General features: G+C 39.0%; 2 protein-coding genes across 9 annotated transcripts in view; one reads left to right on the plus strand and one right to left on the minus strand.

The window, feature by feature from the left end:
• The window catches only part of STS (steroid sulfatase), a 114,318-nt gene extending 112,439 nt beyond the window's left edge, over positions 1 to 1,879 (minus strand). For 2 of the 5 annotated variants that reach the window (XM_042038216.1, XM_042038180.1), the window contains exon 1: positions 316 to 909. The gene's annotated coding sequence lies outside the window, so the exon portion shown is untranslated. Of the gene's footprint in view, positions 1 to 217; positions 910 to 1,274 lie in introns of those variants that run through there. The other 3 variants (XM_042038207.1, XM_042038199.1, XM_042038169.1) reach the window with 2 other exon arrangements.
• LOC121669397 (pseudouridine 5'-phosphatase) overlaps positions 928 to 12,835 on the plus strand; it is a 69,144-nt gene continuing 57,236 nt past the window's right edge. The window contains exon 1 of one of the 4 annotated variants that reach the window (XM_042038264.1): positions 928 to 1,305. In XM_042038264.1, coding sequence (XP_041894198.1) covers positions 1,224 to 1,305 — 82 coding nt within the window. In that variant the 5' untranslated portion in view covers positions 928 to 1,223. Of the gene's footprint in view, positions 1,306 to 1,945; positions 2,121 to 12,835 lie in introns of those variants that run through there. The other 3 variants (XM_042038253.1, XM_042038295.1, XM_042038275.1) reach the window with 3 other exon arrangements.

Below are 12,835 nucleotides of genomic sequence, written 5' to 3' on the forward strand. Positions count from 1 at the left end.
TTTCTACATTTCACACAAATGTAGGGTGAGTGTATTTTTAAGGGATAGGTTTTGGGGAGAGGTAAGACACTTAACGAGGTTAAGTTAAAATTCAAATACAGCTATGCCACACCTACAGTTAAGGCTGTAAAAACCCCCACTAACTTGTTAAAATAGTGAAGCGTTGCCAATTCAAATGAAGGCGCTGTCAGGAAAAAAGAATTGCTGCAAGGCCTACCTACAAATGAGACAGGACTCCCCTATGGGAAGCTGCACCTAAGCACTGCCCTCACTCAGAATGGCATAGCAGTACACATCTTCAAGCCCGTATGTCACCTTGGGAGCCTGATACAGCTCTTTTCATGTCTGCCTCTGCAACTGGTGCTTCAACGATCTTGATGCCCAGGGGAGAGTTACCTGCATGAAAAAACACAAAAGAGAAAACTGATGAGGTAAGTTCCCTCTTTCCCTCCTAACTGCCCAATCAAAATCAGATGATGTGTCCACGCAGGAAGATTTTGCTTCAACTCAGTAACTGTCTTGTTTCTTGAACTTCAGAGCTTCTTGAATGTTTCAGAAAAAAACCACAACACCCAAATCAGCCTTCAATTAACTATTCTTGCACTCAGCAACCCATAAGAGATGGATTTACTCTTTCCTCTCAGATTTTTTTTTTCCCCTATTACTTTACTCTTCCCTCACAGTTTTACACCTTTTTGTTTCTGGCTTCAACTATAGTCTGGTGGTAATATTACCCCTGTAAATCTCAACAGGCACGCGAAGAGACACTGTCTAATGCATCAACTTGAGAGCAACTCTTCTGTCTTTCCCGCCAGCAGCACCAAATGGGATTTAAGAATCACAGAACAGGTCAGGTTGGAAGGGACCACCGTGGGTCGTCTGGTCCAACCTCCCTGCTCAAGCAGGGTCATCCCAGAGCACATGGCACAGAATTGCATCCAGATGGTTCTTGAATATTTCCAGTGAGGCAGACTCCACAACCTCTCTGGGCAAGAAGCGCTGTTCTGCAAGAGAAGAGGCCTCAAGAAGAGAAATGGGCTTTGCTTTAAAAGCAGAACAACAAAGCAAACCGAAAGGTCCCGCTGGCCCGGCCCGGCCCGCCCCACGGTTGTGCCGCAACCGCCGCCCGTCCCCGACCGCCCCGTCCCGCGCGCGGCCCGACTCGCCCCGCGGCGGCTCCATCCGCCTCGGCTCCCGCCGCGCTCCGGCTGCTCTGCCTCGCCATGGCCGCTTCCTCCTCCTCCTCAGCGGCCGCGCTGCGCCCGGTCACTCACCTGATCTTTGACATGGACGGGCTGCTGCTGGGTGTGTAGTCTGCGCCCCTCTCCCCTCCACGGCAGGGCCTCCGCTCCGCTCCGCCCCGCGCCGGCGGGTTCCAGCGCGCTGCCAGGTCCGGCCCGGCTGCCCGGACAGCGAGGGGCCGTAGCTGGCGGCGGGCAGCCTCTTTCCTTTCCTTTCCCTTTCCCTTCCGCCTCCCGCGGCCTGAGCGGCCCCGGCTGCGGCCGCTCATTTACGGCCTCCTCGCTCTGGCGAGCAGCCACAACGCCCCGGGCGGCGCTGCTAAAACCAGAATGAAGGGATTAAAGCAACAGGAAACGAATTAATTCCTTCTCTTCCTTCCTCTACTCGCTGCCTTTCGGGGGCAGATTTCACCTTAAAGACCCGGGGCTGAGCGCGAACGAGGCGCTTGCTCTGGCTGGCGGAGGACTGAGCGAGGTTGGGGTGTCTGTGGGAAGAGCGGTGAGGGACAGGTTTGGGCTGAAAGCCAGGGAAAGCGGGTGTGCAGGAGAACGGGCATCCAGCGTGGGGCTGAGGGACCCCCGGGCCGCGCACTGCCCAAGGCCGGGAATGGCGAGTCCCGGAGGGCGGGACAGCGCTCCGCAGCGCTTAGAGCTGCGGTCTCCAACCGAAGAGCCTGGAAATCGCTCTGAGAGTCTCCCAGTTTTGCTGTCAGTAGACTTCCTGCTTTGCAGGGTTATTCTGTAACCTGACACCTCCCGTGCTACAGCTCGATTGTATCTTGGGGTTTGAATAGTCGCTAGAACTACGACAGTTTTTAAATCTGCTCTTAAGTGTTTGCTGAATCAGGACCCTCTGCTGAGGAATAATGGAATATTTTGGTATGTGGCTTAGTTTCTGAAATAGTCCATGTAAGTTATCACAAAGGAAGCAGTTTTGGATGTAGGTGAACTCTTAAAAGCTGTGAACCGGAGGTGTGTGCCTTCTTTCTGCAAAACCCAAATTGTTGCAGTTTCTGGGAAGACTGCTGTGAAGTCTGATTAATTACTCTGTGTTTCCAAGAAATGTGCACTTTTCCCTCCTTCAGGGCTGTAACAGATGAAGGTGATCCACACTTACCTTTTAAAACAAAAATGGCTATGCTATGCAAAACAGTGATTGAGTTATTTTAGTCTCATTTTCAGTTTCATCACTGGAGTCTCAAATAGCCTGGGGATATATATATACACACACACATATATATACGTGTGTGTGTGTAATCCTATAATCCAAAACCAGTTATTTTAATTTCTTTCTTAGAAATTTCAGGAAAGCTTTTTTTAGTTACTACTGCTCTTTGTCAGAAGTTGGAAATCTGCTTCACACAGACAATACTCACCTTAACAGGACAGTATTGGTAATGGTACATCTATGTCATTTCTTCTGTTTTAAAAAGTTGCATATCAAGTGTGTATTGTATTTCAGAAATCTTTCAGCTGAAAATACTCTTCAAGTATCTTCCAGTACAGAGGAGTAAAAGTTACACGACCTTGGTGATTTTCATAATGTGCACTTCATTTCAGAGGACTTCAGTATGTTTCAGCCTCTGAATACTAGGACACCTTTAACGTTTTTGGTTAACCTACTTGTTTCATCATGAGCAGTGACCCTTGGGAGGCAAAAAGGCTACAGAAATATGCCCAAAATTACTTCCTTTCAAAGAGCACAAATAAAAGTTTTGGTATTAAATATCTATTATTAGTAACTTTTTAAGTGCCCACATAGTTGGTTTTATTTTTTAGAATCTGAAGCTTCAGGTTTTGCAAAAATTTTTCCCAACAAAGTAGTGTCTGCAAAAGTACATGACTATTTTCAGAAGTTTTCACCTAAACCCTACTGATTTTATAGAACAAACACAAATTGATATATAAATGAGGAGAAAAACTGAGCATTAAATTAATCTGATGTAATGTGCCATGAACTTGCTTTCTGTAATTGACATACTTGCTTCTGATGAAGGGAGGTAGGATATCTTCTTACAGAAAGATTTCCAAAATCTTTGTGAGTGTAAAATCCTTAAATGAGGTCTGACTCAAACAAGGTTCTTGACTTTGGAAACAATCTAAGTGTTATCCTGTAGAACCTGCATCCTATACTTTACTGACTAATGCTTGGCGGTGTAAAAGTGTTGCTAAGTCTGATCAACTGTTATTTTATCTCCCCCAACTCTGTAACATAATTGAGGCTGATTAAATTGTCCTTGAGTCCCACCTTGATATATCAGCTTACTTTCAATGTGGAAGTTATTGCCTCTGAACTGCCTGTGGAAGTACTTCAGCCCTTTCGTTCAGAGTCCTTCTGTATCATTGTTTCAAATGTTACCTCACACCCTTTTTTCCAGCATGTATAATCAGTGCAATCTACCCTTCCTTTTTTTTATTATTATTATCTTATCTTTCCCTGTGAGCTCTTGGATGAAATCTTAGGAGTTTTGCCTGTTGTTCCTGTTGTCGGGAAGTGCAAACTAATGCGCTCATTTAGTAAGTGAAGTATGTGACAGCACCTCTAGATATCTTATTATTTGATAGGTAAAATTAATTGAAGGACTTTTTTTTGTAGGAAACTTCCACTGTAACAGAAGAACAGCCTTTGTTTCTGTAACAGAAAAACATCCTGTGCCAATGTACAGCAGTTGCATCCTGCTTTGTTATACACAGAATAGTAGAATATCTCAGGTTAAAGGGACACATAAGAGTCATTGAGTCCAGCTCCTCACAGGACTTCTGAAACCTAAAACAGAGGACTAAGAGCCTTGTCCAAATGCTCCTTGAACTCTGACAGCCTTGGTGCCATGATGACTGCTCGGGGGAGCCTGTTCCAGTGACTGATCACCCTCTCATGCAGCTTCATTAATTAGCATAGTTGATTAGTGGTGCACTGTGTAGTAGAAACCAGAGGAAAAGGAATAAGTAAATCTTAATTTTTGTTGTACTGCTGTACTTTCTCAAAAAAACCCCAAAACAAACAACTACAAAAAAACCCCAACAAAACCCCCCAGCACTTCAATTAAAGAGTTACATTTCTTAAGTTAAATTTCTACTTGATTTTCTACAGGAAATAATAACATTAAATGCTCAGAACAGTTGATTGCTTTTTCTTTAAATGTGGTAGTCTGTTCCTATAGAAGAGTACTATTCTAACCACTTGTATGTAGTATAGTTAAAAATATTAAACCTACTTATGTGTTCACTTATCCAACACTTAGTTAACACAGGGTTAACAGATAATAATAGCAATAATAGTAACAACAACAACAGCAGAAGCTAGAGATCTTTGATACCTAAATAAATCCTGTTGTTATAGTTGTACGGTTTGGTATCTGATCCTGGCATTTTAGCATATTCTAAAAACATACAAAACCAATGCTAAAGATAGAGAAGGAAAAATCTATTTAACTTGTACAAAATATACAACTAGAGTAATGCCCCCCAGGATCTATCTTATAAACTTACTGCATAGGTTGCTTTTTAAGCTATGACAAGTGGTTTTGTTATATAATTGTAGCCAATAGCTGCCCTACCACCGAAACACAAATAGGATTGAATGTTGCCTTTGTTGATCTGTGCCTAAACTTATAGGGGGCTGAAGACATTTAAAATTCTTTATAAGCTGCATGTATAATATTAACCTTTCCCAACTGACAAATGAAGTTAGAAAAATGGCTGCAAAGATAAGATGTTTCTTAGCATTGTGCTTAAAGCTGAACTAGAGCTAAACTAACATGCAAAGAACGTGACACTTTAGTATAGGAAGTTTAGTCATGTATTTATTTTTGTTTAAAGTTTTGCTATGAGTAGGGATTGTTTTATGTAAATTATTATTCTTGCCAGTGCGCCTTAGTGTTGGAAAACCGTATTTTTACATGAGATAAATTAGTGTGCTCAAGTAGATCAAAATGAGAGACGGTTCCTAAAGCAGCTTAGTTTTGCAAGATACCTTCACCATAACTCGAAGTCATGTTGTACTGTACAGGCACAGGTATGCCAGCTTGTGACCATTTCTAGAAGGATGAGAAGTAGTTTAGGCAACTGGGATCAGAAGTTTCTGCTTTTATATCCTCTGTCTCCTTTGTGTGAAGACCTCTGTGTTTTGTGCCTCTTCTAAGCCTCTCCTGCAAGGCTGGCCAGACAGGTCACTTCTCGTCTATAATACAGAAGAAATTAGCTTGCAGTTAAATTTGTTGTAGTGTTGTGAGATTCACAAGAATTTTGGCATGTTTTCTTTCTCCCAAGTGTTACCTACTCATTGTCACAAGATCAGAAGTCAAAAGTGTGCTCTTTCATTTTATTACACTAGTTGCCTAGGAGATGGCTGTTAAAGGAAAAATGGTGAGAGTTCCATGCTGGAGTTTGCTTATGTGCATATGCTGTCTTTTATTTAAAACAGCTTCCTATTTCTTCTGCATCCAAGCAAATAACACCAATTCAACTAAATATCAGTCCTCTCTAGATTGTCCTATGTTGTGGCTTAAGTGCAGGAATTAATCTTCTTAGGCTATAATCTGGCAATGTTGTAAACCTGTTTTCTGCCCCTGAGTAGTGGAAACTTACTTTCTTGTCATTCTCACTTTCCATCTGATTTTGGGAACAAAGAAGGAAGGGAAAATACTCTCTTGTCCCTGTGTTCTCTACTTGTAATTTGTTGCAAAACTAAAGAGATTAAAGATATTATTAGATTAAAATACCCTATAGATGCTTCATGAGCAAATCTTGGACATAAGTAAAACAGCTCTTCATTGAGAATTAACTAACCATAAATAGAGTAAATAAGATTTGTCATATGCTTGAAAGCTAGAATTTTAATTTAACAGCAAGAAAAATTTTGGCAAGGACATAACAAGCATACTAACCCAGAGTCTGACTTCTGTGATTCCCTCGACTGATGTGCAAATTGCCCATCCACATGGTTGCCTGTTGTTTGTGGTTAGAATAATCCAGAATCAGAGTTTTGTTCATTAATTAGCATTGGTAGAACAGGGTTTTGTTTATCTGGGTTTATTTTTTGATTTCTGTAGTGGCTACCACATTTCAAAATGCCATGGGCAGCATTAACAATGATAATTATTTCTCCTCAAGAAATTAACCAAGGAATGCTCCCAAGCTGAAAGATCTATGATTTGATTTTAATATTGCACAGAAATTACACACAAATGCAATGTATTTTTGGTGCTTATTTATTAGTAACCCCAGACCTAAGGCATTTGGTTATAAAAGAAGAAAAAAAAAAAGATAAACCACATGCTGAACAAGTTAATCCCAAGAGTTTTCCAATTTCCCTTTTAATAATGTGGCTTTTGTTTTCTGACTGTTACACACTTGCAATTGTATAGAGAGCCTGTAGCAAGTGGGGAGGTATGTTTTGAAGGTGCTGGGAGTGTAAAGGTTGTGTTTAGTGATTTTAGAAGTGCATACAGCAGTTTGGCCATTTATAAAAATTAGTCTCTTTCTATGCCTAAACGCAGATTTTCAAATCTGTTTGTAGATGATAAGGATTTTATATTTGTTGGATATGTAAACTGTTTTGTGTGTAAAGTTCCAATTATTTTGCTTTGAATATAAGTAATAAGGTGTCATAAATGAAACAGAACTTCACACAAAGAAAAGGTGCATAAAATTTTCCATTATAATAACACAACTTCCAGCTTCTGTATTCCAATTTTCTTTTTACTTAAGAAGAAAAACAGCATTAACAACCCTGGATTTATTATTCTAGGTACTGTCAAGAGTTACACTGTGTACCATCTTGAACCCAGCTCTGCAGCTCTTGTTCTGAGTAGCTGTAAGTCATTCATGTAGCCTTGTTGTGAGTTGGCTAATTGAGCTTTTAAAAGTGGAATTTTTCAGAACATCTTGATTTGGGTAGGGCAGTTTCTGCTCTCTGAAGTCTGCTGGTATGTTTTCTCTGAGACACAATCCTGTTCTTGAATACTGGAATTTATACTTCTAATGTTGGAGGAGGAGGGGTGATTGTGGTTGTTCTGATTTTTAACTTTTATATTTGCAACAGGCCTTAATGGAGATGATAATTTTCACAGATGATCACAGCACTTTTTAAGACCAGGAACTATGTTAACTAAAAACACAAAAGCAATTAAGCCAAATATCTTCTCTTTTCAAACTTTATTGCATTCATTAGGGACATCTCTGTCATGAAGTAGATACTGCCAGTGATTGTTGGTGCTCCTGTTACGTGTTTATGTACCTCTTTGTATTGATACTAATTTCTTCCACAAGACTACTGAGAATTATATAACCAAGATCATGTTTGTGTCTTACAATGGTTCTCTCAGAGGTTCCTGACCTTGATTTACCCGTTTTTGCCTCCCTTTGATAATAATAACAAGAAAATTGTTCTTCTGACCTAAGGTTTTTGAGGTAGTGTCAACCTTCATCAAGATTTTTTTGGTACTTAGGGGAAAACCATCCTGTATTCTTTATCTCTGTTTTTTGCTTCCTTTCCTTCAATATCTGGTGAAGAATGTATCTCTTGTGGTTCTTTTTTTTGATGGCCGAAAACTTTTTTCTACTTTTTTTTTGGTGATATTTTGTTTCTTGAAGGGTTGCACACCTGTTGACAGTATCAATGTTTGCTGTCTCCATGTATGTTTTCTGTTCTTGTGCAGCTTTTAATAATTTTTTATTCCTCTTATGATGAATACCATATTCAGTAGTAGTTTGGCAGTATATCTGATGCTGCATTTTGAAAAAAATTTAAGTGTACACTGCTCTTTCTCAAGTATTTTTCAAACTTGTTGTTATATATAATAGCTGCTTTAAAAAATGTATTCTTACTTTTCTTCCTCCTTCCCTTTAGAGATATATATTTTTGTAAAAGTCATAAAATAAGTACTAATAGACCGTGTCTCATGAAACAAGTTTATTTCTAGTTCTTGAATGATTTCCTTAGGGCACCACTTATGGGTTAGCATTCCACACGTTGCTTTTTTTCACCGCTGTTAGTTTTTGCATTGGCTCTGCCTGTGTGTGGTTCTTTTGGATAAGTTTCACATGCAGTTTGTCTCAGGGTAATGCAAGGCACTTGAGAGGAAAGCCCACTTCATTATTTGTCAGTCCGGTCTTTCTGTCTAACATCCATGTGAATTTACTCATGACCTTTGTCATTATATAATACGGACAGTGTTACAGTGTCTCATTTCTCGCAGCTCATTAATGCGGGCTCTCTGACCTGCTGTAATAGGTCCCCATGTCACCTTTGCTCTCCAAACGATGGGTTCGTGCTTAGGCCTTTGCAGCAGCCTTGTGCTCGCGGGTGCTGCACTCACTGGGTTGGCTGCCAAGCAGCTCAGCCCTGGGCACTGATTGTCTGCTGTGCATAAATATGAGTTCACTCAGGTTCTCTTTCACAGTGTCACCATATACAGAAAATAGCCTGTTTGTGTCAGGACATCTTTTGGAACGTCGTGTCTTCCAAATTATGTTCTGCTTTAATCGCTCCATTTGTGTTTAATGTAAACTGACACAGAGTACATCTTCAAACTAAGAGAATATACCCTTATTTGATTACTGACCAGTAATAAGTGGGATTATCTTTTTTGGATTGGGTTGTTTTATGAGTTTGACACTGGTACTGGTCATTTGGGAGCATTTCTAAGCAAGAGGAAAAGATTTGTACTAGTACTGGAAGAATGAAGTGAAAGATAATTTGTGTTTAATGAAAAAAATTGGTATCATAGTGTATCAGAAGGTTTGAAGTACAAGAAATTAATGGTTTAAGATGGAGCATGAGTATACTGAGGCATATTTCATTTGAATAAATAGTTCTATGGTAAAGATATTTTTCTTTTTTTTTTGTAATTTACATATAGAAACCTCCTTTGACCTGTCTCTTCAGGGCAGAAGAGTATACTCGTGCATGCATGTAAAGTGTCATAACCTTGGGTAAAGTCAGCATTCTGCTACAAGACCATTACTGCAAAAAATTACACTATGAGAAATGGTGGATCTTTTCATGCTAGGGCTGAGTCTTCTCTATAGCATTATATTGTTACTGGACTAACAAAATGTTCTTTGCTTTATGGCTCAGGGGAGATGGAGCCATAAAGAGCTTATCACAGTGTAATAAATTCCTAGTCTTTAAAAATTAAAAACAGTGTTTCATGGGGAACATGTCTCAGGAAAATGAAAGTATTTGGGCCACTAAGGTATTGTAGTATATCTAATTGCTATTCTGCTGCCTAATAACTTGCACTGTTATTATTGTTGTAGATCATATTTTTATTATATTTATCCTTCTACCATTTTTAATTTGAATGTTCTCATTTTTCATTAATGAAGGCATCTAGGAGTAAAGATCAAGAAGTAGTGTTGCTGTTCTGGTTTTGTGTGTTCTAAAACTTCAAACTTCTTATGTGTCAGTTGATTGCAAACTGTACAGTATTGCAAATTTTCATTTCTTGAAGTGTTTGATTCAAAGTCAATTTTGCAGAGTTTACTGTTTATCATGGCTTTGCCTTTTTGAAAAAGGAAGTGAACTATTCCCCTTCATTCTTTTGCAACTTCTTACGGAGAGCAGGTAATTAGTCTGTGGATTTAACAGTAATAAGATAAAATTCTAGATTCTTCGGTTAAAAATAAGTTTTGCATCTTTATACCACTTTTCATATAATGCCAGTTATACTATTTTTTTGTAATTAAAAAAAAGGGTTCTGTCTTACCGATTAAAAAAAAAAAAGTTTTGGTTTTACTTGGTAATTGTACTCAAAGTTTTAAAGAGCTTTTGATATATGTTTTAGCTGCCTCTTACATGAGTCTTCATACCTTTAGAAACATCTGGATCTTTCAGTAACCTCACATTGTATCTGTTCTGGTTTGGCCAAATTTAGAAATATATCCTCTGAGAGAAGGAAGGTCACAACCATCCCTCCCCCCACCAGCTTTGGGAAAAATAAATTTTCCTCAAGGAAAGTGAAGGAGATAAAAACTATTTATTTAACAAACACATGGGAAAAGGATAATAATGCGAAACAATAAAATCTCTCACTGTGGAGAAAAAACCTGGGAAAAGTGTTAGAGTCCTCCCTTTGGTCTCCTCGGAGCTGGGGCTTGGCCCAGGGCCAGGCCCTCTGTGCTCAGTGGAAAGTCCTCCCGATGTATTCTGATATTGAAGCAGTCCAGCAGAAAAGGGAGAAAATCCGAAATTCCAGGGAAGGAAAAGAAGCTCAACTCTGAGTCTCTCTCCAGAGAAAAAGAAGCTGAAAAACTGGCCAAAAAAGCTGACTGGAAAACAGCGAGCCAGGTGCTTCCTCGCTCCCCTGCCGCAGCTGAAAAAAAAGTCGCTATCTCTGTGTGACCTTGAGCAAGCTGCAAACTGCTTTGAAAAAATTTTGCTCAGTTTTTCCTTCCCCCTCTCAGGCTCAGTTTAAAGGCATAGAAAGGCACAAAAATTAATTTCTGGGCATAGGGCAGCGATATGGGATACAAATCATAAAGTCACCCCAAGACAGTACCACTGCAAAATTTCTTGGTAGCTGTGACCTGTCACACACAACCTCCCTTGCCCAGGCTGGTCCCTGACCTGCCGTCAAAAGAAAGCTTTCTGCAGTCTGCTGTAGCACCACTACTGCTGTCCAGACCATTTCTCTCCTAGGGAAAGCAGGATGGTGGAGAAGGGTGACAGTCTGCATATATATTGGGACAAGATTGAAATAACATACGACATTAATTTTTCTAGGTCGTAGGGTTTACAAGTAGCCTGTGATTTCCAAAACCTAATACCTTGGACCCCCAGGGAGTAACTGCACTTCCTAATGGCAGTGTTAACAGTGTCTGATAGTTCATACTTACACGTGTATGCAAAAATTTTCATGAAAATGAAAAAGCATCTTGGTCTCCCAGAGAATGTCTTAGCTTTGCTTGCTTCTTGGGAGATGTCATAGCTTTAGAAATTTTTTTATTTTGTATTTGTTCTTGTTAAGTTTTTTCTAGGACTGCTCTAAATTCTGCAGTTATCAGATATGGATATATGCATATCATTCCTTGGATATACTATGTTAGTGTTGCATTTGTCTTAAATACTTGTCATAAATAGAAGGTCTTTGAAATGTTCGTGATAGTGTTAGGTTTTCTGTATTGCCAACTCATTTTTTGTTCTAGGCATCCATTTATTTTACACACTCTAGAACTTTTAAAAAAATACTCCTTAGGTTTAGAAATTTTCCAGTGCTCATCCTACAATTCCTGTATAAAGCTTTGGAGATACAGGGGATGTCTTTTCATGTGTGTGCATGTATTCAAAGGAAAGGGTTCTTTCAATTTAAATAATGATAATTATTAAGATATTATTAAGATAAGATAATGAGCAGCTCTTTGGTAACTCTGAAGTCGTCAAAGAAAAATGCCTTAAAGATATGCCAACAATTTCTTGATGAAGTCTCTTAGCATAGTGCTAGCTAACAGCAAACCTGGATTATAAGGGTTATGTTTATTAAACTAGGCCTTGTTTTTCCCTAATCAAAAACTCCTGGCCTTAAGAGTTGGCATTTCAGGATCTGTAGCTGGTACCTGTCTGCATTATACTGGTTAAAGTGCTCTTGACATAAATCCTCATGTTTCCCCCGCCTCTCACATAGGCAATAATACCACATGTTAAATTGTGTGTTAGCATGGTTTTTCTCTCCTCATTCCCCTGGTTAATTGAGAAGTGGCTATGTGTTCTATCTTCGAAGTTTTTACTAAGAAGGGAAAAAGAAAAACAATATTCTAACATTTATCACAAAATTGTGAAAGTTATTCCTCTCTTAACCCATTCCTTTTTCTAATACTGCAGATCAACATGGAATAGATTCATGTTTTCTTTTTCTTCTTTCTGTTATAATTGCAGCTTTCAGGAGCTAAAATAAGTGTTCCTGTTTGAACCAGATGCTTCTGTATTTGTATGTAACAAAAAAGACGTAGAACTTACTTTCCTCTGGGTACTTTTCAGTAGATATTTAATTTACCTTTCTCTTCATACTATCTTACACACTAAAATTGTGAGCTTCAGTTCTCTGCTTTACATTCTAATTGTATGTATGAGAAACTACATTGATAGTGTAATATTCCTAAGTGTAGCTCAAGAGACTTACAATATGAAAAATACTTTCAGTACCCATTCATTCTTTCAGGGTTGGATCCTACATGTACCTTTCTTTCCTCCTATTTCTTTAAAGTGTTCTTGTGTTGTGAATTAAAAACTGGCTTCCTTAATGAAAACAAAACCACAAACCTCTGTAAATTTAGGTTCAATTGAGATTTGATCTGATTTTCCTAGAAATTATTCTCACTACCATCTTGAAATTCTCATTTTATCTGAGTCGTCTTGACTTGGCAGGTATTTTGATAGTGCATATCAATAACTTTTCCCAAAACCCATGTTTTTTATGCCATTCTTTTTTTTAGAGGTGAGCATCATAGAAATACGTAATTCAGAGAGATTGTATTTATGATTGGCTACAAGATGCCCAATACCTAGGCAGTGTAGGATATCAAAGGTGTAATATGGAGTACCTTAGAGATACTGCACTTTCTATGGGTAGAAGTAAATGAGTTGGTTAAAATAT

The sequence above is a fragment of the Corvus kubaryi genome, unplaced genomic scaffold (genome assembly GCF_017639235.1).
Source record: "Corvus kubaryi isolate FWS band 111438036 unplaced genomic scaffold, C.kubaryi_AGA036_p1.0 133, whole genome shotgun sequence".
Classification (NCBI taxonomy): domain Eukaryota; kingdom Metazoa; phylum Chordata; class Aves; order Passeriformes; family Corvidae; genus Corvus; species Corvus kubaryi.